Source organism: Neofelis nebulosa, chromosome 5, assembly GCF_028018385.1.
Source record: "Neofelis nebulosa isolate mNeoNeb1 chromosome 5, mNeoNeb1.pri, whole genome shotgun sequence".
NCBI classification, from domain to species: domain Eukaryota; kingdom Metazoa; phylum Chordata; class Mammalia; order Carnivora; family Felidae; genus Neofelis; species Neofelis nebulosa.
The window spans coordinates 85,948,538-85,971,778 of NC_080786.1; the positions used below are offsets into that span (position 1 = coordinate 85,948,538).

The following is a 23,241-nucleotide window of genomic DNA, read 5'->3' on the forward strand; positions in this document are numbered from 1 at the left end:
GTCTGGTCTATCTACTCACCGAGAGGTCCACTAACTGTAGACCAGTTGGGCCTTCTTCACCAGATTCCTTCATCTGTTCTGTTTGTGTGGTAATCTCCCATGACCTTTGACCTCCCAAAGAACACCGCAGTCTTACCAAGAGTGGCACCCAAAGGGACGCACTTAGCCAGCTCCAGCTTCAATGTGACAGGCAGGAAGTGGCCCCAGGCAGGGGGCCTGCCCCACGAGGTCCCCACTCCCCTCTTGGCTCTCTGGCAGGGGACACAGCTGGAGCCCAAGCAGGGATCCATGGTACGCTCCTAGCTCGGACCAGTCAGACTCCAGGATGGCCTCCACCACTGGCCACCTTTCCTAGGTTTCATGAAACCCCTTGCCCAGGGCTTCCCTAGATGTGGCAAACCCCTTGGGTGGGAGGGAAGGGGGCAGGGGAGTACAAAAGATACTTCTAAGGGTCACGCAGACTACTCACTTTAATACTTATGGACTGATTTTGGTATGTAAAATACTAGAAAATTAGCGAAAACACTTCAGAACTATGATTTCACAGATAACACCTAAAGAGAGGAAAAGGAAAAAGATGTAAAGAGGAGGAGCCGGTTTAAAATACACATTAAGTAGGTAACGCGGCAGGCAGTTATGGGATTTGGGCAAAAACCGTGAAGGAAACGTTCCAATGACCTGACTCTGGAGACACTGCTCCGTGTGCATCACCTCTTTTCGTGGGTGAGATGATGTGTTTAAAATGCCAAGCACAGCACCGACAGCCCGGAGGCGTTCACAGCCTGAGCGCCTGCCTTCCCCAAGGTCGGCCTGGCTGGCGTCAGAAGTGGATCTCCTGGCTCCTCCAGGGCCCCTCCACCAACCCCTCCTGCAACCTCCAGCCAAGAGCCCCGCCCCCACCCCAGGCACGTCAGGGCACCACACTCCTCTAACCTGCCAGCCAGGCGCTGGCACCTGTACATCGTTGCACCACGAGGAAATGAGACGAAACGTGTGTCAGCAGCAACGTGGACAAATAGGAGCTCATCCCACCCTTGCCGTGACCGTGCCCTCCATAAAGGGGACGTCGCCTGTCCAAGGCCACCTGCTGGATGGCTGAGGCCCAGATCTGAGCCCAGGCCTTTTTGATCCTAGAATGCGAGCAACCTGCCAGTCACGGGGGACTGCCCTCACTCCAGCTTTCTTCTTGTATTCCCTCACCAGGGGCAGAGCCCCACTGACTTTCCAGCCTTCTGGAAGCCACAAGGCCGTGCCTGAATGACGTCTAGCGTAGAGGCCCTCGTGCCCCTAAGCAGCCTTTCCCTGGAGGGTCCCTTGGGGGTCCCGCACTCCCCCCAACCCCACTGCTTGTGCCTGTTCAGGCCACTGTCCTCTCTCCTCTGGGCCAGGACACCAGCCTTGTAACGTGTCTCCCCTTCGTTGTGTCCTCCACACAGTGGCCAGAGTGGCTCTTCTCCACTGAAAACCCAGCCACAGCCCCTCCCATCACCAGTCAAAGCCAGCATCCTCACCGGCCCTTCTGTGTTCCTCCCGTAGGGCCCCCAAGCTGCTCCCCCACTGCCACACCAGGTGACCTGCCACCCTGGCCTACACTCTTCCTCATGGCTGTGTGACCAGCTCCACTTCTTCAGGCCTCTGCTCAAATGCCACCTTCTCAGTGACGGTGTCCCTGCCTATCAACTAGAAATTATGACTGCCCCACGCTCCTGAGGCCTCTCATCCTGCTAATGTACTGTGTAACTTACTCACCTCCTAGAACATGGCACAATTTCCTCATTTGCTTATCATGGAACAAGAAACAGATGAAATGAAACCCAGCCCTTTTTGAGCCTCTGTCCAGGCAGCAATGTAGACAAATGTCACTAGCTCATTTAATCCTCTTCCTGCCAGAATGTGAGTTCCACAAAGGCAGGACATTTGACTTGTTCTGCCTCTTCTGTTCATTGATACACCCAGCATGTTTCAATGTCCTGGGGCACTGCTGGCACCTATCGGACTCGCAGTAAGTATGGCTCAGTGAAGGTTTCACAGAGCAGCCACATTGCAGCTATATGGAACTTAAACATGCTCATCACCATGAAAGCAGCGTTCCTTTGCTCTGGCTTTCCTGAGTGTCCCCCAAGTACCAGCAGCAGCCCTTGGCTTCCCCTCTGTTGGTATTAATCTGCTTTGGCCCTAAGCCCCTGGGATCCAAGGATCTTCCCTCAAACTGTATGAGAAAACAGACCACTTCACTGAGGGGATGGATTCACAGCACAGGGAAAAGACCGGTCACCAAGGAGCACCAGGCCACTGCCACCCTGCAACGGCAGGCCCCCAACCTCCGCTCAGAACCCTCCCCCCCACTCAGCTGCCAGAGGCTCAGGCCTAGCGGCCCGTGGCTAGGAAAGTGGAGACCACTTTGCTAATCACGAAAGTACAAGTGGGAGGGCAACGTGTGTGGAGCCAAGAGGCCACACGGGTCACTGATGCAACCCTCACGTTTCAGACAGGGAAACTGAAGCCCAGGGAGGGGAAAGAGGCTCTCCCCAGGTTACACGGCAGGTCACTGCCCCACCGCCAGGCCCTGTGCCATCTCAGACAGCACTGCAGCAGTGGAGGTGAGACTCAGGAAAAGGGTACTCCACCTCTGGCTGGAGGCACCCTCCTCTCTGCGCTCTGCCACAGAGATTCTGGAGATGCTGGGGAACACTGGTCCAAGTCTCATCATGACCAGAACACTCGGGGTGGTGCTAAGGAACACTCAGGTTTGCCCTCAAAGTGTCCCTCCTATCCTATTCCGAAAGTGGCCCTCAAGGTTCTACCTCCTGACACAAAGACAGCAGGGCCCACGCCAGGAAAAGGAGTCTGCACACCAAATGCTCAGGAGAACGTGGAGCGGGCAGGGAGCCCCGCCCGGGGCAGGAGCTTACCGGAACTCGGAAAGACGCGCGGACTCCTGACCAGGAGATACCTGTCCACACGTGGGCCCTGGAGAAACTCGAGCACATCTGTACACGCGGACACATACCTGACGTTCACTGCGGCGAGGTCTGGGGTGACAAAAAGGGAAGAAGCCAGCCACCTCTAGCAGGAAGATGGAGAAACGGGTCTGCCCATAAGGAAATCCTACACGGCAGTCAAAGTACATGAACAAGACCCATGCGTATCAACTTGGATAAATCCCGAAACCATACACTGAATGAAAAAGAGAAGTATCAAAAGTATATATAGAGAGTATGTTTATAACTGTTTAAAATATAGAAAGCAATAAAAAATACACATACACATTTTTGGGGACACATATATGTGGTAAAAGTACAAAATCACAAATTCCACAAAGCTCACCACCTTCTCATGTATGCTAATGAACACCTCTGGAGGGGTAGGATGGGGAAGAAATAGGAGTGGGCTTTAAGGTAGAGCTATATTTTATTTCTTAATAAAAAAGAATCTGAAGCAAATACAGCAAAATGTTAACACCTATTTAACCCATATAGTATAAACATAATCTGTTACATTTTTTCTGGATTTTTCTGTTTTGATGTGTCATAAATTTTCAACGTATGAAAAAATGAAATACTAAAAAATAGAAGACAGAATACAAAGAGGAAAGAAAGCAGGATTGCAAAATGTAAATTAGCTGAAAAACTGTAGGATAGAAAGCCAACAGAGTGGGCAACTGAGGAACGTTACTGCTGAGTCCTGATTTTCAGATAGAACTTGTGGGCACAGGACCCACTCTGGGCCATGAGGTATTCCTTACAGAGAGTCAAGGAAGAGCTCCAGGGAACGATTCAAAAGAAGGAAAACACCACACACACAGAGAAAAATCAGAAACTCCCAAAACAGTTTACAAGAGAAATATAATAATGCACTATAACCAGACAAACAATAAATACGAGATAAGACAGAAAGATGGGAAAACGTTCTTGAGCTACACCATAACGTGTGGGTCCCACAGTAAGTGAACCGAGCAGACAACCAAATGTCCCAGCTGTACCAAAAGTATGCCTGTGGGTGGGCAAGACTCAAAGGCGACATGGAAGAATAAAGATGGTTTATTAGAATTAGAGGCATAATGGGGCGCCTGGGTGGCGCAGTCGGTTAAGTGTCCGACTTCAGCCAGGTCACGATCTCGCGGTCTGTGAGTTCGAGCCCCGCGTCAGGCTCTGGGCCGATGGCTCGGAGCCTGGAGCCTGTTTCCGATTCTGTCTCCCTCTCTCTCTGCCCCTCCCCCGTTCATGCTCTGTCTCTCTCTCTGTCCCAAAAATAAATTAAAAACGTTGAAAAAAAAAATTAAAAAAAAAAGAATTAGAGGCATAGTTTTATACTCTCACAGAAGCAGGTCATGAAGGGCTCTCAGTGGGGTCAGCTCCTTGCTCCCACCTGCCCACTCTCCGCCCCCCCCAACCCACCCACTCTCTCCCCCTAACCCGCCTACTCTCTCCCCCCAACCCACCCACTCTGTCCCCCCAACCCACCCTCTCTCCCTGCAACCCACCCACTCTGACCCCCCAACCCACCTACTCTCTCCCCCCCAACCCACCCACTCTCTCCCCCCAACCCACCTACTCGCTCCCCCCCAACCCACCCACTGTCCCCCCAACCCACCCACTCTCCCCCCCAACTCACCCACTCTGTCCCCCCAACCCACCTTCTCTCTCCCCCTCAACCCACCCACTCTCTCCCCCCGACCCACCTACTCTCTCCCCGCCAACCCACCCACTCTCTCCCCACAACCCGCCTACTCTCTCCCCCTAACCCGTTTACTCTCTCCCCCCACAACCCACAGCCCAGGAACCAGGCAGATTCCTTGAACGAATGCTCTCGTGGGGCGGTAAGAATCCCCTTCCGTAATTCCAGGCTATAGCAAGCCCCGCAAAGATTTCCATAAATCCATTCCAGATGCTACACATGTCACAGAAAAGGGCTCGGGAGTCAACAGCTCCGGAAACCAAGAGGTTAAGCAGCAGGGTCATCGTATTTCATCTCCCAGAGCCAGCTGCTTGAGACACAGCTTTTGCTTTAGGTAAAGAGAAATGTTTTCATATTGTATTTGTTCTCACAGTCTAACAACTTTCTGAGCGAGCCAGATTAGTTCATAACTTCAGTTGTGCACGTTTCTGATCAAAGCAAAAGCTGTTCCATGAGTCTGAAGAAGTAAACGGAATCAACCTCCAGAAACATCTTATGTCCTCCGCAAATACTGCTCACTAACCTCAATTAACTGTTTAGCTGTTTGCTCTTCACTAATGAAGGGAGTCACTAGCTGAGTTGAGTTTTAAACCGGCACACTTAGCAATGATGCTCTCAGACAACTCACAGTGGTGCCTGCCATCAGCTCACACCAGGAGACTCCATGGTAGACCGCAGGGTGACCAGTGTCCCTGAGGCTGGGCACTGTGTGACCACGCTGCCAGGGGGCAGCCCACATGCCCAGCCATTGCCCCTCGCCTTTCCACAGGCACAGCTGGACCCCAGTGGGTGATCAGGGACCTGAGATTTTGGCTATGACTCAGATGTCAGCAGTGGCTGACCAAGGATTGCCAGTTCTCCAGCACTCCATTCCCAGAGACCCAAGACCAAAGTCCCGCCAAAATAACAATCACAGGGCACTGGTCCACTTCCCTCCTGGGGCATTTCCAAATCACTGTCTCCTCTCCAGGAGCCATTCTCTTGAGCAGAAAGCTTGTTCTTTTTCCACTGGGAGGAAACTGGGGACCGCAGGGTGTAACCCCACTGGGCTCAGTGACCATCCTGCTCTTACTTGGCATGTACACAGAATACAATAAAGTATGTGGGCCAGAGGATCTCTGTGCCAAACTTGCCCTTTTAGGAGACAAACCTGAGCACCCATGCAGCCAACTTGGGGGTGGCCACCTACAGCGGGATCTGACCTGTGACACTGGCTGAGCAGAGCAGGTGCAGACCAGCAGTGCAGGCTCATGAGATGGCATTCGGGGGGGGGGGGGGGGGGGTGGACCCAGGCAGGGTCTGGCTGCTGGATGTCAGGACACAGACCTGGACAGGATTCATGGGGAATAGGGCAGCCATGCCCAAGGTCCACAGAAGACACCTAGTATGTGCTGGGTACAGACAGATCCTTTAATTCCATCCCCACAACATTTTGAGGCAGGTGCAGGTAAGGAAGGAGTTCAGAGAAGGCAAACAGCTACCCACTGCCTCCTTGAGGGAGGAGCTGCATCCTGACCCAGACCCATCCACAGTCAGCACCATATGCATTCAAGAAACACATGCCCGCCCACCCCCCCCCCCAGGCTGTATTGGGAGGGGGAGCAGACACGCACTGCACCCTTGAGGCTTCCCATGTGGCAGCTTCACCAGCACTGCACACGAGGCCTTCAGAGAGCATGGGCTCTGCAGGCGGGGTGCTTGAGCTGCACCTTAAAGGCAAGCTGGGCAGCAAAAGAGCGGAAAAAGAAGTACCCTGAGCGCCTACTGTGTGCCATGCGGATCAGCTTACGTAATGGAGAGCCCGCTCCCTGACCTCCAGAGATCCTCATGACAGACACAGCAGGACTGGGGTTGATGGGGTGCAGACCCCGCAGGAGACGACAGTGGGATTCCTTACACCAGCCCCCCGGCTCTGGGGCCTGCACCCAAGGAGACCCACTCAGCTTCACCGCGGAGCGGCTGCTCAGTGGGCTGTGAAGCAAAGCCAGTCTGTGTAAACGACACACAGATGTGTGCAGGGCAGGGTGGGCGAGGCCCGAAAAATCGGTCAGGCTACGAACAAAAACAGAAGACAAACAGGCATACGGAGACCAGCACAATCCAGGACTGGCTTCAGAAACACAAAAAAGGGAAGGCAGGGGCAGGAGACCTGGGTTCCGGCCCTGAGCAAGTCGCTTGGCCGCTCTGGGCCCCAGTTTCCTCATAGGTTACGTGAAGGGACAGGACTACACAACCTGTCTAGTTCTCTCCAGCGCTGACCTCCTATTACTTGCAGCCAAACCAGGGAGGTGGGGTTCCAAGCATCATGGTTCTCTGAGACCTACATGCTCACAGAGGCTCCCAGCTGGTTCTACAGGGCAGAACCTAGAGGAGGGAGGAGATCTGCCCCACAGAGGCTCTGAGGTTCCCCTGCCCTTCACAAGCCACCCAGCGGGCCCAGAACCTACTGACAAGGGGAAGAGGCCCCAGCAGGCAGCAAGCACGGGGCACCAGGCCTCCTGGGATCCCCAGCCCTCACGGAGCACTCCCTTTCAGAGATAGAATGACCCACCAAAATAAACAGACATCACAGGCACTAAGGCAGAGTGCTTAAGAGGCAGAAAGACTGCTCAGCCCCTTTAGTTGTATGGCTGTGAGCAAGCTACTAAACCCTCTTCGGGCTCAGGATCTGTGAAACCTCTGCCTAGGGGAGAATACCTCCCTCCTCAGAGGTCTGATCACTCTGAGGATTAAATAGAGGGAGGGGAGAATTTGGCACGGCCCCTGTCACTTAAATGGTGGCAACGGCTGCTATCAACAATGACAATGGTAAATGTCTGAGAGAGCTTGCATGACTCCACACTCCAAGCCAGGGGTAGAGGCCGAGATATGAATCAGTGTCTCCCAGAGAGGGAGGGAAGAATCAGCAAGGAGGACCTGGTCAGAGCCATTCCAGGAACTACACCAGAAAGAGGTGAACCGTGGCTTTAAGACCCACCCCCGATCTCTTACCCTCGCACTCAGGAAAGGTCTAGGAAGGACCTTGTTCCTTTATAATTTCTAGCACCCAGTTTCCACATGCCTGTAAGAGAGCCATGGAATATTATTCAGGGCTGAAACGTCCCTCCCCATCTTACAGATGAGACACTGAGGCTCAGAGACACTGAAAGGCCTTGTCAATGGTCAGGGTCAGAGAGAGCACTAGAACCCAGGAACATGATACCTGGGCAGGACTCTGCCCACCACACCTCAGCTCAAAGTGTCAGCCCCAGGTACCACCTACCAGCTGGGGGCTCTGGGCAGATCAAGAGGCCACAGCAGCCCTACCCTCTCTACCTGCATTAAGGTGCAAGAGGTAAGTAAAACCCCAGGACAGAAACACAAGCCAAGCCCCTTCCACCTCCCCTAGACCAGCATCAGTATCTCTTCTTAGTAATACAAGGGAGATAGTTCTGAAACCCAAAAAGAATCTCCAACACACACCTGGCTCTTCCCAGCTGGTCTCAGGTTGGACAACTTCCTGTCTGGAGAACTTATAACAAAAGGCACAAGGAAGGCTTCTTTAAATCAAGAGGCTTCCATAGATGGCCAAGGACTCCAAATGTTGGCCAGAAACGTGCTGACAAAATGTTGGAGAGGAACACGGACGCCCAGCAGCCCACTCCTCACTTCCCAGAGGCCCCAGGAGGCAGCCTCACAGCCTGCATTTGTACTTCGGTGCACAAGTATGCCAGCAAATTACCTCCTCCAGTTCACCAAACTTGTGCAGCCTCACTCTACCCTGAGCCCTGGGCTATATACTACATCCTGGAAACACAGAATGAAGGAAGACACAGCCCTGGCCTCCAGGAGCTTGCAGAGGGGCCGATTTCAGCAGAGTGGGAGCTCAGGGGAGAAGGGCCAACATAGAGATGGTCAGGACTGGCTTCCCACACGGCTGGAATCCACCAGAGCTTAATCTTGAAGAGTAAAAAGCTAAGCAGATAAAGAAGGGAGGGGTGGGCATTCCAGGAGAGGAAGTGACTGAGCAGAGTCTCAGGGGCATGAACGGCTCAGGGTGGACCAAAACTCTGGACAACTGAGTAAGGTAGAGCACTGTCAGAGAAGGCCAGGCCAGGCTCTGTGGCTCCTTCTGACTTTTCTGGAGTCCTGATTGCCCACTCTATGTCTGACCACCGCCAACCAGCCAGAAAGCCAAGCACTCACTCAGCCAGATGGCCCTTCTCCTTCTGGTCATGACTCTCCTGCCAGGTACAAGAGACAAGGCCAGTCTACTGCCCCAGCTGCCTCAGTTTCCCCCTCTGTAAGATGGGGAACTTACTATGCATGCCCATCCCCAAAGCTCCCTGACTGCCACAGACAGACCCTATATCCTCACAAGGCCAGTCTCAGGCACACCAGGAGTCCCCTGCCCTGTGTCTTCCTGCCCCGCAGACATCAGGTGGTCTGGGGCACCCTGAGCAAAGCTTGCACTATGCCTAATCCTGCACAGGTTTTTCAAACAATGACTAATCCACTTGTCCATCTGCCAAAGCCTACAAAGCCCCTCAGACTCCCACACCGACCAGGACTCAAAGAGCCTGGCCATCTGGGCAGGTTTCACAGAACTACATCCCAGACTACCATGATGATCTGGCAAGAGCAAGGGCCCTGCACAACACTCAATGGAGTATGAGCCACAAACGGTAAGGCCCAAGACCCTGCTAGGAGGGATGGGTGGGAACGAGGGATATGAGCAAGTTCTGGGGATAGGTAGGTCTCTCCAGTAGCCTGGCTTTTCAAAACCATTTAGGGGCGCCTGGGTGGCTCAGTCGGTTAAGCATCCGACTTCAGCTCAGGTCACGATCTCATGGTCCGTGAGTTCGAGCCCCGCGTCAGGCTCTGGGCTGATGGCCCAGAGCCTGGAGCCTGCTTCCGATTCTGTGTCTCCCTCTCTCTCTGCCCCTCCCCCGTTCATGCTCTGTCTCTGTCTCAAAAATAGATAAACATTAAAAAAAAAAAATTTAAAAAAAATAAAATAAAATAAACCACTTATACTTATTATTTGACAGAATTCTCAAAAACTTTATGAACAATTACTGTGTGCAATCAGACCACGAAAGCAAATCAAACACCATTAAAAAGAGATAAACAAATCTGAATGCTTGTTTATAGTTTACTATAAACAAGTTTGAGATGGAACCTTCTAGAAACTTCTAGAAAGGAACATTCACAGAGAAGACTCCATCCCTCAAAAGACACAGGAGGATCATCCATGTTGCCTACACAAAGACTATAAAGGGCAGGCTCCAGCTTCATCATCATAACAGGAAACAACAGCACCCACTCCAGAACACAGGCCAAATCAAGCTGGCATTTGCTGAGCCTCTGCCCAGAGCCAGGCATGTGCTAGGCACGCTGGGGAAGGGAAAGATGAAGACTGGGGCCTCATCCTCCCAGCAGAAAAGAGAAAGCAAGGGCACAACTGAACACCAAATGAGGCAAGTATCCAGTGTTTTCAGTGGAGCATACACAGTGCATTGTTAAGAGCAGTTGGGGGTTGGAGGGGAGGATCAGAGAAGAAGAGAACACTGTAGTCTGGGAAACTGAAGAAGACTCAAAAGAACATGAGGACACCCTGTGCTATAGTCTGAATGTTTATGCCCCTGCCCCAAATTCCTATGTTGAAATCCTAAATCCCAGTGTGATGGTGTTTGAAGGTGGGGCCTTGGGGGAGTTGCTTAGGTCATGGGGGTGGAGCCCTCACAAATGGGATTAGTGCTCTTATAAAACAGACCCCATGTGAGGGCACAGCAAGAAGCTGGCAGTCTACAACCCAGAAGAAGGACTTTGCTGGCACCTTGCTGGTACCCTGGTCTTGGACTTCCAGCCTCCAAAACTGTGAGAAATAAATATCTCCTTTGTTTTTAAGCCACCCAATCTGTAATATTTTGCTACAGCAGCCCCAACAGACTAAGACATCATGAAATAAACATGGGCAGAATGCGGTTTTGCAAGCCAGTTCCACTGCCCTCCGACTGAATCAGTAAGCATTGTGCCTTCTAAAGTGATGAGGGAAGAGTCCCTCCTCCCAACACACTACTTAGGAACCATTAGTAGCAGTCACCATTTATTACCCAGCCACCTGCTGCAGGCCAGGCCTCCAGCTGCCTCATTTTATCTCACAGCCACCTGTAAGATCATGTCTGAGGGGAAAGAGGTCAGGGGATTATATCTGGGGCCCTGCTGTTCCCAAATGTCACAGACTCCGTTGGAACACAGGTCTTGGGCTCCAAGCCATGTGCTCCTGCCCTGGCTGGCACAGTACAGACTCTGCTGGTGGCAGAAGTGGTGATGAGCTCCAGTGAGGAGAGGAAGAGGAGGCCAGAGGCGGAAAGTGCACTCCCAGGCTGGCCAGACCAGCGCAGGGCAACAGAGGCCAGCCTCCAGGCTCCCTCCAGCCTCTGTCCCACCAGCAGGAGGATCACTTCATGAGGCTGCTTAACAGTAATCACCCCAATAAATAAAATAAATGGCTTCAATTTAAAGCACATTATGTTAACAGCAGGCTTTGTGCCAGCTGACGGGGCCTGGCTCCGCTGCTCAGAACAAGCACCTAAAACAGGCATGGGTACACAGCGCTGCCTCCAGTGAAAAGCCCTGCTCCACACAGTCAAGCAATAGGGACACAGTGACCGCCCCACCAGGAGGATCATGCCCCTCTCCCCACCAAGTCTGCGTGGCAAGACTGGAGACTCCCACCACTCCCCCAACTTTCCACCGCGGGCCAAGCAGGATACCTGGGGCACAGACAGAGCACAAGGATCTCTCAGGAGCTCCAGGTGGGGAAGAGGGACTGCTCTTTCCCCCAAGGAGCAGGCCGCCCCCCTTCTCCCAGAGGACCCATCCATGCTAGGTGTGATGTGGATCCTGGGTGGATGCACCCTGGGAAGCTGAGAGGCTGTAGGCAGGGCCCAGCTGAGGGTCACTTGGTGGGGACAAGGGCAGGCCGGAGAAGGCTCGTGATGCACAGACACCCAGCCACCACCGCCCCCATCCACACGGGTCCCTCAGACTGCGACGCCAGGAAGCACTGATGTCTTCTCCATCCGGATGCAACCATCCAGCTTCTGTTTCATCTACCTTTTTCAAACGGCCTCATCAAAGCTGGTTTACACCGGGCACAGGAAGGAAATGACTGCCCACGATCGCCAGGCAGACTCCCTTTCATTTCAATCTTCCTTTCCAAAACCTGGGGGGAGAGGGCGAGACGCTTGTGGAGAAAGAACAAAAACAGCTCTGCATGCGCCCCAGGCTTCCGTGGTGGGAGAGCAGTGCGGGCGGGCGGCTCCGGCGCGGCACCGGGCCCAGTCAAGCAAACACGAGGCAGGGGCGCCCTCCAGTGGCCACGCGGAGAGCCACACGCGGCTCCTCGGGCCTGGGAGGGGACCCTGCTGGGCAGGCGAGCAGCTGCCCCCTTACTGCATCTCAAGAACAGGGCCAGGACAGGCAGGGGTGGCTGGGGGCCCAGTGTGGGCTGCACTCCTGTAGCTACTCTAGCCTCCTGACCTCCTGGCCTGGAGACCTACGCACTTATTCTAGCGCCGGAGCTCCCTCCAGCACATACCCCCAAGCAATGGACACACCACATGGGTTCACTCCAGGGATACAGCTCCCCTAGGACTGACCCCTCAGTCCCTCTCAGGTACAAGGCTGCTGGAAAGCTAGCCCCCAACAACCAGCAGGACTCTGGCCTCCCCTTCCCAGCCAGAAAGATCCGTGGGGACACAGTGCAGTGAGGCCTATTTGGAATGGGTGAACACAGACAGGCCCAGCACCTGGCAACCTCTGCCGGGGGTGGGGGTTAGGGTGAGCTGGCTCTCAACCCGCTCTCCCAAAAGGGAGCAGAGGCTGCTGATTACACTGATGCCCAAACAGAAGACAGAAGGGCCGGGGCTGATTCTAACCCCAGCTCTGTGTGGCACTGAATAAGTCATTGCCTGCTCCACCCCAGGTCTGCCAGCTCACTGGGAGGGCACTGTACCCAGAGGTTCGGAGTTTCCTTCCAGTTCCAAAACTTGGTGGTTCTGCAGTGTTCTGGGAAGGCAAGGGAGAGTTACAAGCTCGGTCTTTGTTCAGTTTGATGTAATTGGGGCCTCCAGGCAGGGGGACGATACAGATTTCGAGGTGGGCTATGGCCCAGCCCTCACTGGCTCCCACTCTTGTGGGTATCAACCCCTCCCTAAAGCATGTCACACAGTCCAGCCCCAAGACTTTGTTTGAGACCTCAGGTAAGTCAGCTGACCTATCAGCCTCGGGGGCTCCTCCCCTGTCACAGTAAGGCTCAAGTGAGACGTTTGTAAAAGCATTTTTATATACACTAAAGCGCTGAACAAATGTTACAATTATTCTCCTAATCAAGTCTTCATACGAGTAACACCACCTCATTGATTTTAGGGACAACGTTACTATACACATTGGAAATTTCTAAACTGTATGCTTTAGAATATAAGCGTTTCCAGAGATGCTGTAACATCTTTCCAGGTGGGGAGGGGAGAGTCAAGACACCTGGTCTTTCTTGTAAAATGCATTTTGGTAAACACATAGGAAAAATACCAAATACATTTACACAGTTGTCCTTATCAATATATAATCATCTTACCATTAGTCATTAGGAAAATGCAAATCAAAACCAAAACGGGATGCTACTTAACAACATTGAGAATGGCTATGATCAGAAAGACAGACAAGGGGCGCCTGGGTAGCTCATTTGGTTGAGTTCTGACTCTTGATTTTGGCTCAGGTCATGATCTCCCCGTTCGTGAGATCGAGCCCCATGTCAGGCTCCACACTATAAATGTGGAGCCTGCTTGGGATTCTCTCCTCTCTGCCCCTCCCAACTCATGCACCCCCACGCTACTCTCAAAATAAATAAGTATTAACCAAAAAAAGACAGCAAGTGCTGGTGAGGATGTGGAGAAACTGGAACCCTCATACCCTGCTGGTAGGAATGAAGAATGGTGTAGCTTCTTTGGAAGACAGTCTAGCATTTCCTCAAAGGCTAACATATGACCTAGGCATTCCATGCCTGAGTATATACTCATGCATACACATAAAAACTCATAAACAAATGTTCACAGCAGAATTATTCACAATAGCCAAAAAGTGGAAACCACCCAAATGTCCCTCAATTAATGAACGGGATAAATGTGGCCTGTCCATACAATGGAATATTATTCAACCATAAAAAAGAATGGCGTACTGATACGTGCTAAGTGAAAGAAGCCAGATACAGAAGGTCACACACCGAATGAGTCCATTATTATGAAATGTTCAGAACAGGCAAATTTATAGAACTAGAAAGCGGTTTCATGCTTACCAGTGCGAGATAAAAAGGGGAACGGGGAGTGACTGTTAATTGGTACAGGGCTTCTTTTGGGGGTGATGAAAATGTTCTGGAATTAGTGGTCATGGCTGAACAATCTTATGAATATTAAAAACCACTGAACTATTTTAAAGGGGTGAGGTTTATGGCATGTAAATTCTATCTCCATTTAATTGCAAAAAAAAAAAATGTGGTTATCTGTCTTTTGAAAAATGATCTATGGGAACAGAAAACAGAACACAGTGAGGAATTACTGATGTCCAAAGCCTGAACGTTCCATTTGCACACTGAGGCCCTCAGAGCATTTACCAATAACCCATATATCAGTGTGATTCATCTGGAGGATGATCCCTGACCTATGTTATGGGTTTTGCCTTCTAATTTTAACACATTATCAATGTTATTATGTGTGAAATTATCAGAGTCTATTGTATAGGATACAATACCACATTCCTTACAGATCAATGACTGAAGTTTTTCATGAGAAGCATGCATTGATACACAAAATACTAGTTATTTCATGAACATGTTCTAATTTAAAAGACTTCCACTAGTAAGTGTGTTTGGTAGATAACACTGTTCTCTAAATTCTATAGTATAAAATGTCAGCCAATCTTTTTTGTTTGTTTGTTTATTTTGAGAGAAAGAGAAAGTGCTCGTGCTCACACCCACACGTGAGCAGGGGAGAGGCAGGGACAGAATCCCACGCAGGCTCTGCACTGTCAGCACAGAGCCCAACGGGGGGCTCCAACTCATGAACTGTGAGGTCATGACCTGAGCCAAAATCAAGAATTGGACACTTAACTGACTGAGCCACCAGGTGCCCCTTATCCTACCTTTCCAAACAGCCTCTCATTTCAGGACGCGTTTTTTCCAATCACCTCCTTCCCAGACTGTCTAACTTATTCACGTTTCATTCCAATGCAAGGTGCCCACTACTCTGGCAGGCCGGAGAAGCTGCATTTCAGTGTCACCTGTTTGTCAACAGCTTCCTCAGTAAGACAGCCAGCATGGAGGTCTTAACGCTTCTTTCCAGCCCCGGCTAGGGGCTGAGGTGCTCATCTTTTCAAAGCCACTCAGTTTTGCTCATGCAGAAACCCTGGAAATGCCCCCATGTGTGCAAAGAGCCTCTGTCCAGCCACCCTAGTCCTCAGCATTCGCTCCTCCTGGAATCCAACAAGTGCTTTAAGTGCGGAAAGCACGTGGCTTCTTATTCCTAACTTGTCATCTGGGGACTGAGCAACCCAGCCTCATGCTGAGGAAGACGGGGTTTACAGGAGAGGGGCAGATCACGGAGAACTCTGGTAGGATTTCCTGGGTTTAACTAACACAGCCATCAGTCCATCAACTGTGAATATTTACTGAGCGCTTTGAATGTGCCAGGAGCTGTGCTAAGAAGATAACGGTGACGGGGGGGAAGAGGGAGCACCTCTGTTCCCACTGTTTCGTGTCTTCTGCACTCCTGGCCTCTTGCTCTCCACTGTGAACACTAACACCTCCCTTCAGGCAAGAGAAGAAACTGATCTGATGGGTGAGTTTGGAAGGCATGCCTGCCCTGGCCCCTTCCTCTCCCCTCTTCTGGAATTACCTGTGGAGAGCCTGCCCATCCCCGCAGGGAGGCCAGTGGCTGTCCAGGGATGCCTGTCCCTTCAGAAGTTTGTCTGATTCTTGTGTTACAGGTTAGCAGGTTGCCTGTCCAAGTCTATCACCTCCAACTTAGGCCAGAAGCAGGCAGGAGTGGCACTGACCGGGTTCCTGCCAACCTCCGTCAATGAAGAAGGTAAGTGATGTCCCTGCCCTCCTGGAGATTATATTCTAGTAGGGAGAGGTAGCCTGCGAATAAGTGAGGATTGTTATTTTCTCAAACATGAGGAGCACACTCCCATGTGCAGTTTTCCCTGCCTAGAGTTCTCCCTTCTAGATGTCCAAAGGTCCACATGCTCACTTCCCTCAGTCCCTGCTCAAACGTCACCTCATTGGCGGGGCCCTTCCTGACCACCTATACCAAACAGCCATCTGCCCACCCCCGACACGTACACTCCCCATGCCCTTTACCTTCTCTAAACTTCTCACTGACTGGCTCTATATATACTTGATTTTTTGTTTCAAGTCTCTCTCCCACACCTCCCCCACAACCCCAGAATGTAAGCTCCACCAGGGCAGAAACTCTGTTCCATTCCCACTAGTCACAGGCACAGGATAAGCGCTCAACATCTGTTGAGTGAATGAACAAATGAGGATGTGCTACAAAGCAGGTGAGGGGAAAGATAATGAGGGCTCAGGTGAGGCTGCGTTAGAAAAGGGGTTTTGGGAAGGCCTTCCTGGGCGGCTACCATCTGAGGGATGACACAGTGACAGAACAGGAGAAACACCACAAAGCAGCAGTACTGTGAGCAATACTGGTGAGCCCCGCCAGGCCTCTGCAGGGAGCTGGCCACCCCACAGAGAAAGGAGCGGATGACCATGGGTCCTGTCGGTGCTGAGGTCCCCAGGAGCTCTGGGGCCTGCTCACCGTGGTGATCTCCCCAGAAGTCAGCAGAGTGGGACCGTGCTAGGAGACTGCCCCCGTAGCAAGAGACAAAGCAGTACTGGGCTAAGTGCTCTACAGAATGGCAGCATCTCATCCTCACTGCTACATGGGAGGTGGGTGTGTGAGCCTCACTTACAGAGGAAGCTTCGGGGGATTACCCACCGTCACCCAGCTAGTAACTGGCCAGCTGGGGCTGGAACTCAGAGCTCACTCCCTCAGGACCATCTCCTGTCCGACCTGCTGAGTTTTACAGCAAGATAAGCTGTATGTACATGTGACACTAAGGGATGTGGGTTCCTGGATGGCAGGGGCTGTGCCTGACCCATGTCTGTGTCCCCATAGCTGTGAACCCAGGGTCCCATGGATAACACGTGCTTGGTGATGCCCAAGGTGGGCTCCTGAGGGGACAGGGATGGCTGGTTGTCTACCCTGAAACTTGCTCTCCTCCCCTTCCTATTAACTGGACCCCTATTTTTAACTGAGCCCTCTTTGATTCTCCCTCCATCCTGCTACCACAATACAGATGTGATGGCTAAAGCGGTAGCAGCCATCCTGGCCCAAAAGGACAAGGGTCACTCCCCAGTGACAGTGAAACAGGGAGCTGCAAGGAGCCTAGGACACTGATGACTTCACGAAGCCCCCATGCCACCAGGAATGGCTAGCTCTGAACTTATATTCAGATGAGAAATAAGGATCAATCTTGCTGAAGCCGGAACAGTTTGGGGTTTCTGGCATATTCTATCAAACTCAATATGGCAAGGAAGGCTTATGAGAAAGGTAAGTCTTGACCTAAGTTTTAGAAGAGCAGGATTCCTCCTGACAAACAGAATGAGGCAACAGATGGCTCAGAAGCAGAGTGAGCAAAACCCCATGTGAAGGGACAGCTTTTCCCCCAGCCTAGGGAGGAAAGGCTGGGCAAGGAAGCCGAAGTCAGCTGCAGTAGGTCTAGAATTTGGAGAAGCCTGAGATGACAGTTCGCCAGGAGTCAGGAGGTTCTGAGGGGAAGTCATACCATAAAAGCATTTTCACAAGATGAATGTAGCAGTCTTTCCCAGGCCAGCAGAACTAGGACAGCCTGGATGACAGAGAGCTGTTCAGCCAAATGTTTCCTGAATGCCTATGTGCCAGGCGTCGTAGAGAACATACCTGACCTGGGTAAGAAAGATGGACAGGACGGCCCAGCCGCTCCTCCATCCCTTACAGCAGTGACTCCCGTGCCTGCCTCTGCAGCTCTATACAAACTCGGATTCCCAGGCCCCACCCAGGAGATTCTGACCCACAGGCTGGGACAGGGCCCAGGCTTCTGAACCTTTCTTGTTCTTATTTATTTTGAGAGAAACAGAGAGAGACCACGAGTGGGGAGGGGCAGAGAGAGAGAGAGGGAAAGAGAGAGAGTCCTAAGCATGCTCCATGCCCAACACAGGGCTCAAACTCACAAACTGTGAGATCATGACCTGAGCAGAAATTAAGAGTCAAGACACTTAACCAACGGAGCCACCCAGGCACCCTCAGGATCCTGAATTTTTAATAAGCATGCCCAGGTTGACTGTGATGCAGTCAGTCCATGGAGCTGTTACACAGGCCAGAAGCAGCTCCTAACCTGACCTTGGAACACAGTGGGTTTGGATGCTTATTAAATATGTGAACAGATGACAGACTTCCATACTGTTAGGGGACAAACTAGATTTAGAAAGACTTTCAGTAATAATCGAAACAAGGGGACAGCTGAGTGGCTCAGTCAGTTTAGCATCTGACTCTTGACTTTGGCTCAGGTCATGATCCCAGGATCATGGAATTGAGCCCTGCATCAGGCTCCACACTGAGAGTAAAGCCTGCTTAAAATTCTCTCTCTCTCTCTCTCTCCCTCCCTCTCTCTCTCTCTCTCTCCTCCTGCCCCTCTCCCCAACTTGTGCTCTCTCTAAAATAAAATAATAATCATCGACACAAGATTTTTCTGGTTAAGTGAATCGTTTTTTAGCTAATATTTAATTACCCAAAATATAAGGCCACTAATAATGTTCTGTGATCTATTTCTGCAAGCATCTCAGCTAAAAGGTATTTCTGTTTCACTTGAAAATGGCCTTAGAAGAGACCTCCGGGTGTGAGAACATTTCCATGCTGGCTCACTGTAGCTCTGCTCTGCATCTTACAGACGTGGTGGAGTCCAAGAGCCCACCCTGAGGGTGGAGGCTGTCTCCAGATAGTTGGGTAGGCAAGGAGCTGCCTTCCTGTCCCCAAGATGTTCTAACATACTTCAAGGCAACTCTCCCTGGGAGTGAACTGTCCTTATCACCTTACCTGCTAGAAGATAAAGTGCTACTTAAAGAGGAAACATGGCACAAAGGGAGAGACAGTGGCCCAGGACATGGGTCTAGTCCTAGCCAGGTCAGTAACCCCCCAAGTGGCCTTGGGCAAGTCTCCTCACCCATTACGTTATATGCTCTTAAAGGTCCCAGGCCTGATGCAGCCAGGGTGAGAATTTCTACAGTATCCTTCTTCTTAATTAATACCAAAAGGACAATTCTCAGTATAAAATGCACTCCCAGAGGCACCTAGGTAGCTCAATCGGTTGGGTGTCTGATTATTGATTCCGGCTCCAGTCATGATCCCACAGTTTGTGAGATTGAGCCCCAAGTTGGGCTCTGTGCTGACAGTGTGGGGCCTGCTTGGGATTCTCTGTCTCCCTCACTCTCTGTTCCTCCCATGCACACACGCATGTGTGCACACTCACACTCTCTCTCTCTCTCTAATATAAATGTTTTTTTAAAGAGCACTCCAGGGCACCTGGGTGGCTCAGTCGGTTAAGCGTATGACTTTGGCTCCGGTCATGATCTCATGGTTCACAAGTTCGAGCCCCACATCAGGCTCTTTGTCAGCACAGAGCCTGCTTTGGATCCTCTGCCTCCCTCTCTCTTCCCCTCCACTGCTTGCTCTTTGTCTCTGGCTCTCAAGACAATAAATAAAGGGGCGCCTGGGTGGCTTGGTCGGTTGAGCGTCCGACTTCGGCTCAGGTCAGGATCTCAAGGTCCGTGAGTTCGAGCCCCGCGTCAGGCTCTGTGCTGCCAGCTCGGAGCCTGGAGCCTGCTTCGGATTCTGTGCCTCCCTCTCTCTCTGCTCCTCCCCTGTTCATGCTCTGTCTCTCTCTGTCTCAAAAATAAATAAACGTTAAAAAAAAAAAAATTATAAAAAAATAAATAAATAAATAAAAATTTTAAAAAAAACTGCATTCCCATATGTAAGGCATGATGTTCAGTGCTGGGGATACAACACTTAAGTCAGTGTCCATGCCCTTTGTCTACTTTGTCTTGAAAGGTAGACAAATAATTCATTCAATAATTATATAATTACAACAATGATAAATGTTACCAAGTAAAAGTACTTGGTGCTATGAGAGTGTGTAACGGGTGCTCAGGAAGGTTTACCAAGGAAATAACATTTACACTGAGACCTGAAAGCAGAATTTAGGGATAGGGGTCAGGGTGGGAGTGGGGGCAGGGGTGCTCCAGGCAGAGGGAAAAGCCTATGTGAAATGATGCCAGAAGAAGCATTCCTTTCAGGAATATTCCAAACCTGAGGAAGAACTAAGATGCCCAATAAAATGAAGCAAACCTTTTAGGACCATACATTTAAAGAAAAAAAGAGCACCTTTTATCACAAACAGAAAACAGACTCATAAAATGTGAACTCAAAAGTAACAGGAACAATTTTACGCTGACACTGATAAACTCTTATCTGACCACAGCCATCCGGCTACAAAGCCCCCCGACCCTCATTTGTGATGCCTCAACACAGGTGGAATCAATTCCCTCAGGTCATCCGCAGCTGCTTCCAGGCCTTGGTGACCTGTGGCTGTCAGAACTGAGCACAGCAGAGGGAGGGAGAATGAAACGCAGACACCACGATGGGAGCCTGGCCCTAAAGCCAATATTTCTGGCGCTGAGTACGCACCAGGCATCATGCACGGGGATGGGAGATAAGACCTGATACATTCATAGCACCAGGGTATGCGAGGAAGACGTGCCTTGCAGATGGGGGTTCCCCGGGAGGCTCCAAAGAGGGAATGACATCTGAAGATGGCCAAACAGTGTGAACTACCTCTGTGCACCCAAATGCGCCTCTGTGCACAGACCGCAGCACAACATAGCAAAGGCCTGGAAGCTGGAAAGCCCTGAGTGCACAAGAAGCTGTGGCTGGAGCTCGAGATAAGGGGACAGGTAAAGATCTGGAAGTCTGCTTCCTCTGACTCCATAAACTGAAAAGATGACAATGCTGGCCTTCAGGGTGGTGTTTGGAGACGCGGTCAAATCCCAGCTCTGCCCAGAACAGCCCTTTGATCACAGGCTTTTGGCTTTCTCCCTTGAACCAACACAGAGTTTCTCAAGCATTAAAGTCCTAGGGATCACGTGGGACAAGTTGCCAGGTGTCACCCTGAGATCCCAATTAGGTAAACCGGGATGGGCCCCAGAGTGAAAAACTCCAGATCAGACAGTAGGTCCCAAGGACCTGAATTCTTGGCCTCCTACAGCATGAAGTCCATGGCCCAAGTGCCCTTCCCTGATTACGGTGAGCTCCAGACAGGCTCATTTGCTCTGGGCAGGACACAGACCTTGTATGCTATGGGGGGGAAGCAGGAACAAAAAGCTGTGGAGGGCTGGGCACAGATTGTCCCCAAGTCTAGGGACATTCCCAGGGGAGGTGAAAGCTAAGTAAAGAGTGGCCAAGGGTCCAGGAGGAAAGGAAGGACATCCTGGGCAGAGAGCTTGTGTAAAGGCACATTCAGCACAGTCAAGATCTAAGGTGCACACAGGAGGACAAGAAGCCAGGTTGGAGAGGAGGGCTAGGCCCACAACACAGCCCACCTAGAAGCTGGGGCTTGATTCTGCAGGTAACGAAGAGCTACCAAAGACCCCAGAACCCTACAGGATCCTGGCAGCAGCTCCCCTTGTCACTCACTGGGCACAAACACATGGAACATTATTACTCTTGCTTCACTGCTCCTTCTCCCACCATTAGACTTCATCCTTTAGGATCACCTACTAGTCCTACCCAAAAATCAGAATTTGGATCCCCTCTGTGCAACCATCAGGTCAAAATGAGGCTAGCAATTTGACTGAAGTAATTAACACTAAGTCAGGAACAGTGTCTCTGACAAGCAGAGCCAGGAGATCAAGGGAGATGATGGGGAGATGTGGGAGCTGCCACGGAGGCAGTTTGGTCCCGCCTGGGACAAGGTGGCCAGCTCTGTTGTGCTCTCCCCAGATCATACATATCTGTACCTCTTAAGGCTTTCTCTTCCTCCCTGAGAGGAACTGGTGGCTTCTCTAAATGGGTTTGTGACCCTCGAGAGTAGGGAAGAAGACAGAGAGGGGATGAGGTAGTTCACACTGGGTTTGGGCTTAGACAGTTCTGACCGAAATACCATAAGAGCTATGAGAATGTCACTGCGATTTCAGCAATTCAAGCGACCTAAGACCTGTCCAGCAGACTCTGCACAGAATGACTACTGGTGCCTTCAAATGACCTGGTCCAACCTAAAAAGTCAAAGACTGAGTAGAATGAAAAGAAGTGCAGACAGTGAAGACAGTGCTGAATCCTGCAAGGCTACCAGAGAGGGGGGGCGAGCCAATTCTAGAGGGAACAGGGACTTAGTGGGGGGAGACCGGGTCAGGGGTAGTCGGTTGACACCGCGGCTCCACGGCTCCACTCCAGCACCAGCCGAGTGCATCGGACTCCGGGACACGCCCCCCGGACGTCGCCCCCAGCGTACAGCAAACACCCATTTCGGGCAAAGCGAGAAGAATGGCGGGGGGAGGGGGCGGTGGTGGGCATCCACCGGGAGCCCTCAGCCGCGGCCCCGCTCACCTTGCACTTGAAGCCGGCGGCTGGCGGCAGCAGCTCTCGAAGCAGGGCCTTGGCCACCTCGCGGCTGGCCTCCTCGCTCACGAAGTGCAGGTTAAGCACCTCGTGCGCCTCGAACTTAGCGAGGCGCAGCAGGGAGCGGAGCGCGACGCGGGCCTTGGCCTGCAGCGCGGCATTGTGTTCCGCCTTGGTGAACATCATCAGCAGGTGATAGTCCACCGGTCCGGCCACGCCGCCCTCCAGGCTCTTGGCCTTGGCGCCCGGGGCCGGCGCCACGGAGCCCCGCGCCACCTCCGGTGCGGGCGGCGTGGGCGCGGCAGGGGCCCCGGCGCGGGCCTCCTTCAGCCTCTTGGTGGCGCTGGAGAAGGTCTCCCGGCCCGAGCCGAGGTAGTAGAAGGCACAGACGGCCAGCGCTGCGGCCAGCAGAAGCGCGCAGTAGTGGGAGCGCACAGCGCCCAGGCGCGCCATGGCCCGAGCGCATGGGGGCCCGCCTCGCCGACCCATGCGCCACGGGCCGGCGGACGGAGCAGCCGGGGAGGGAGAGCCGAGACCAGCACCCTGGCAGCCACTTAGTAGCCTAGGCGGCGGACAGCGGCCATAACGGGGGCGGTGCCGCGCTGCCCGGAGCCAATCCTCGGGCGCTGATGCGCGGAGAGGCGGAGCCAGGGCCGCCGGGCAGCCGCTGGGTCCTAGATTTAGAGCGATTCGAGCTGGGAAGGACCGAGCCGGCGGGTAAGTATTCAGGCTTGGAGAAAGCCAGCCGGCTGTAAGGTCTGTTAAAACTGGCCGTCCTAAATATCTAGCCCCAGACGCTAGATATCGAAGCTGAGCC

General features: G+C 52.1%; 1 protein-coding gene across 1 annotated transcript in view; it reads right to left on the bottom strand.

Moving 5' to 3' along the window:
• XXYLT1 (xyloside xylosyltransferase 1) overlaps positions 1-23,028 on the bottom strand; it is a 172,937-nt gene extending 149,909 nt beyond the window's left edge. Inside the window, exon 1 of the mRNA XM_058730910.1 lies at positions 22,413-23,028. Coding sequence (XP_058586893.1) covers positions 22,413-22,913 — 501 coding nt within the window. The 5' untranslated portion in view covers positions 22,914-23,028. The remainder of the gene's footprint in view (positions 1-22,412) is intronic.
• Positions 23,029-23,241: the final 213 nt, after the last annotated feature.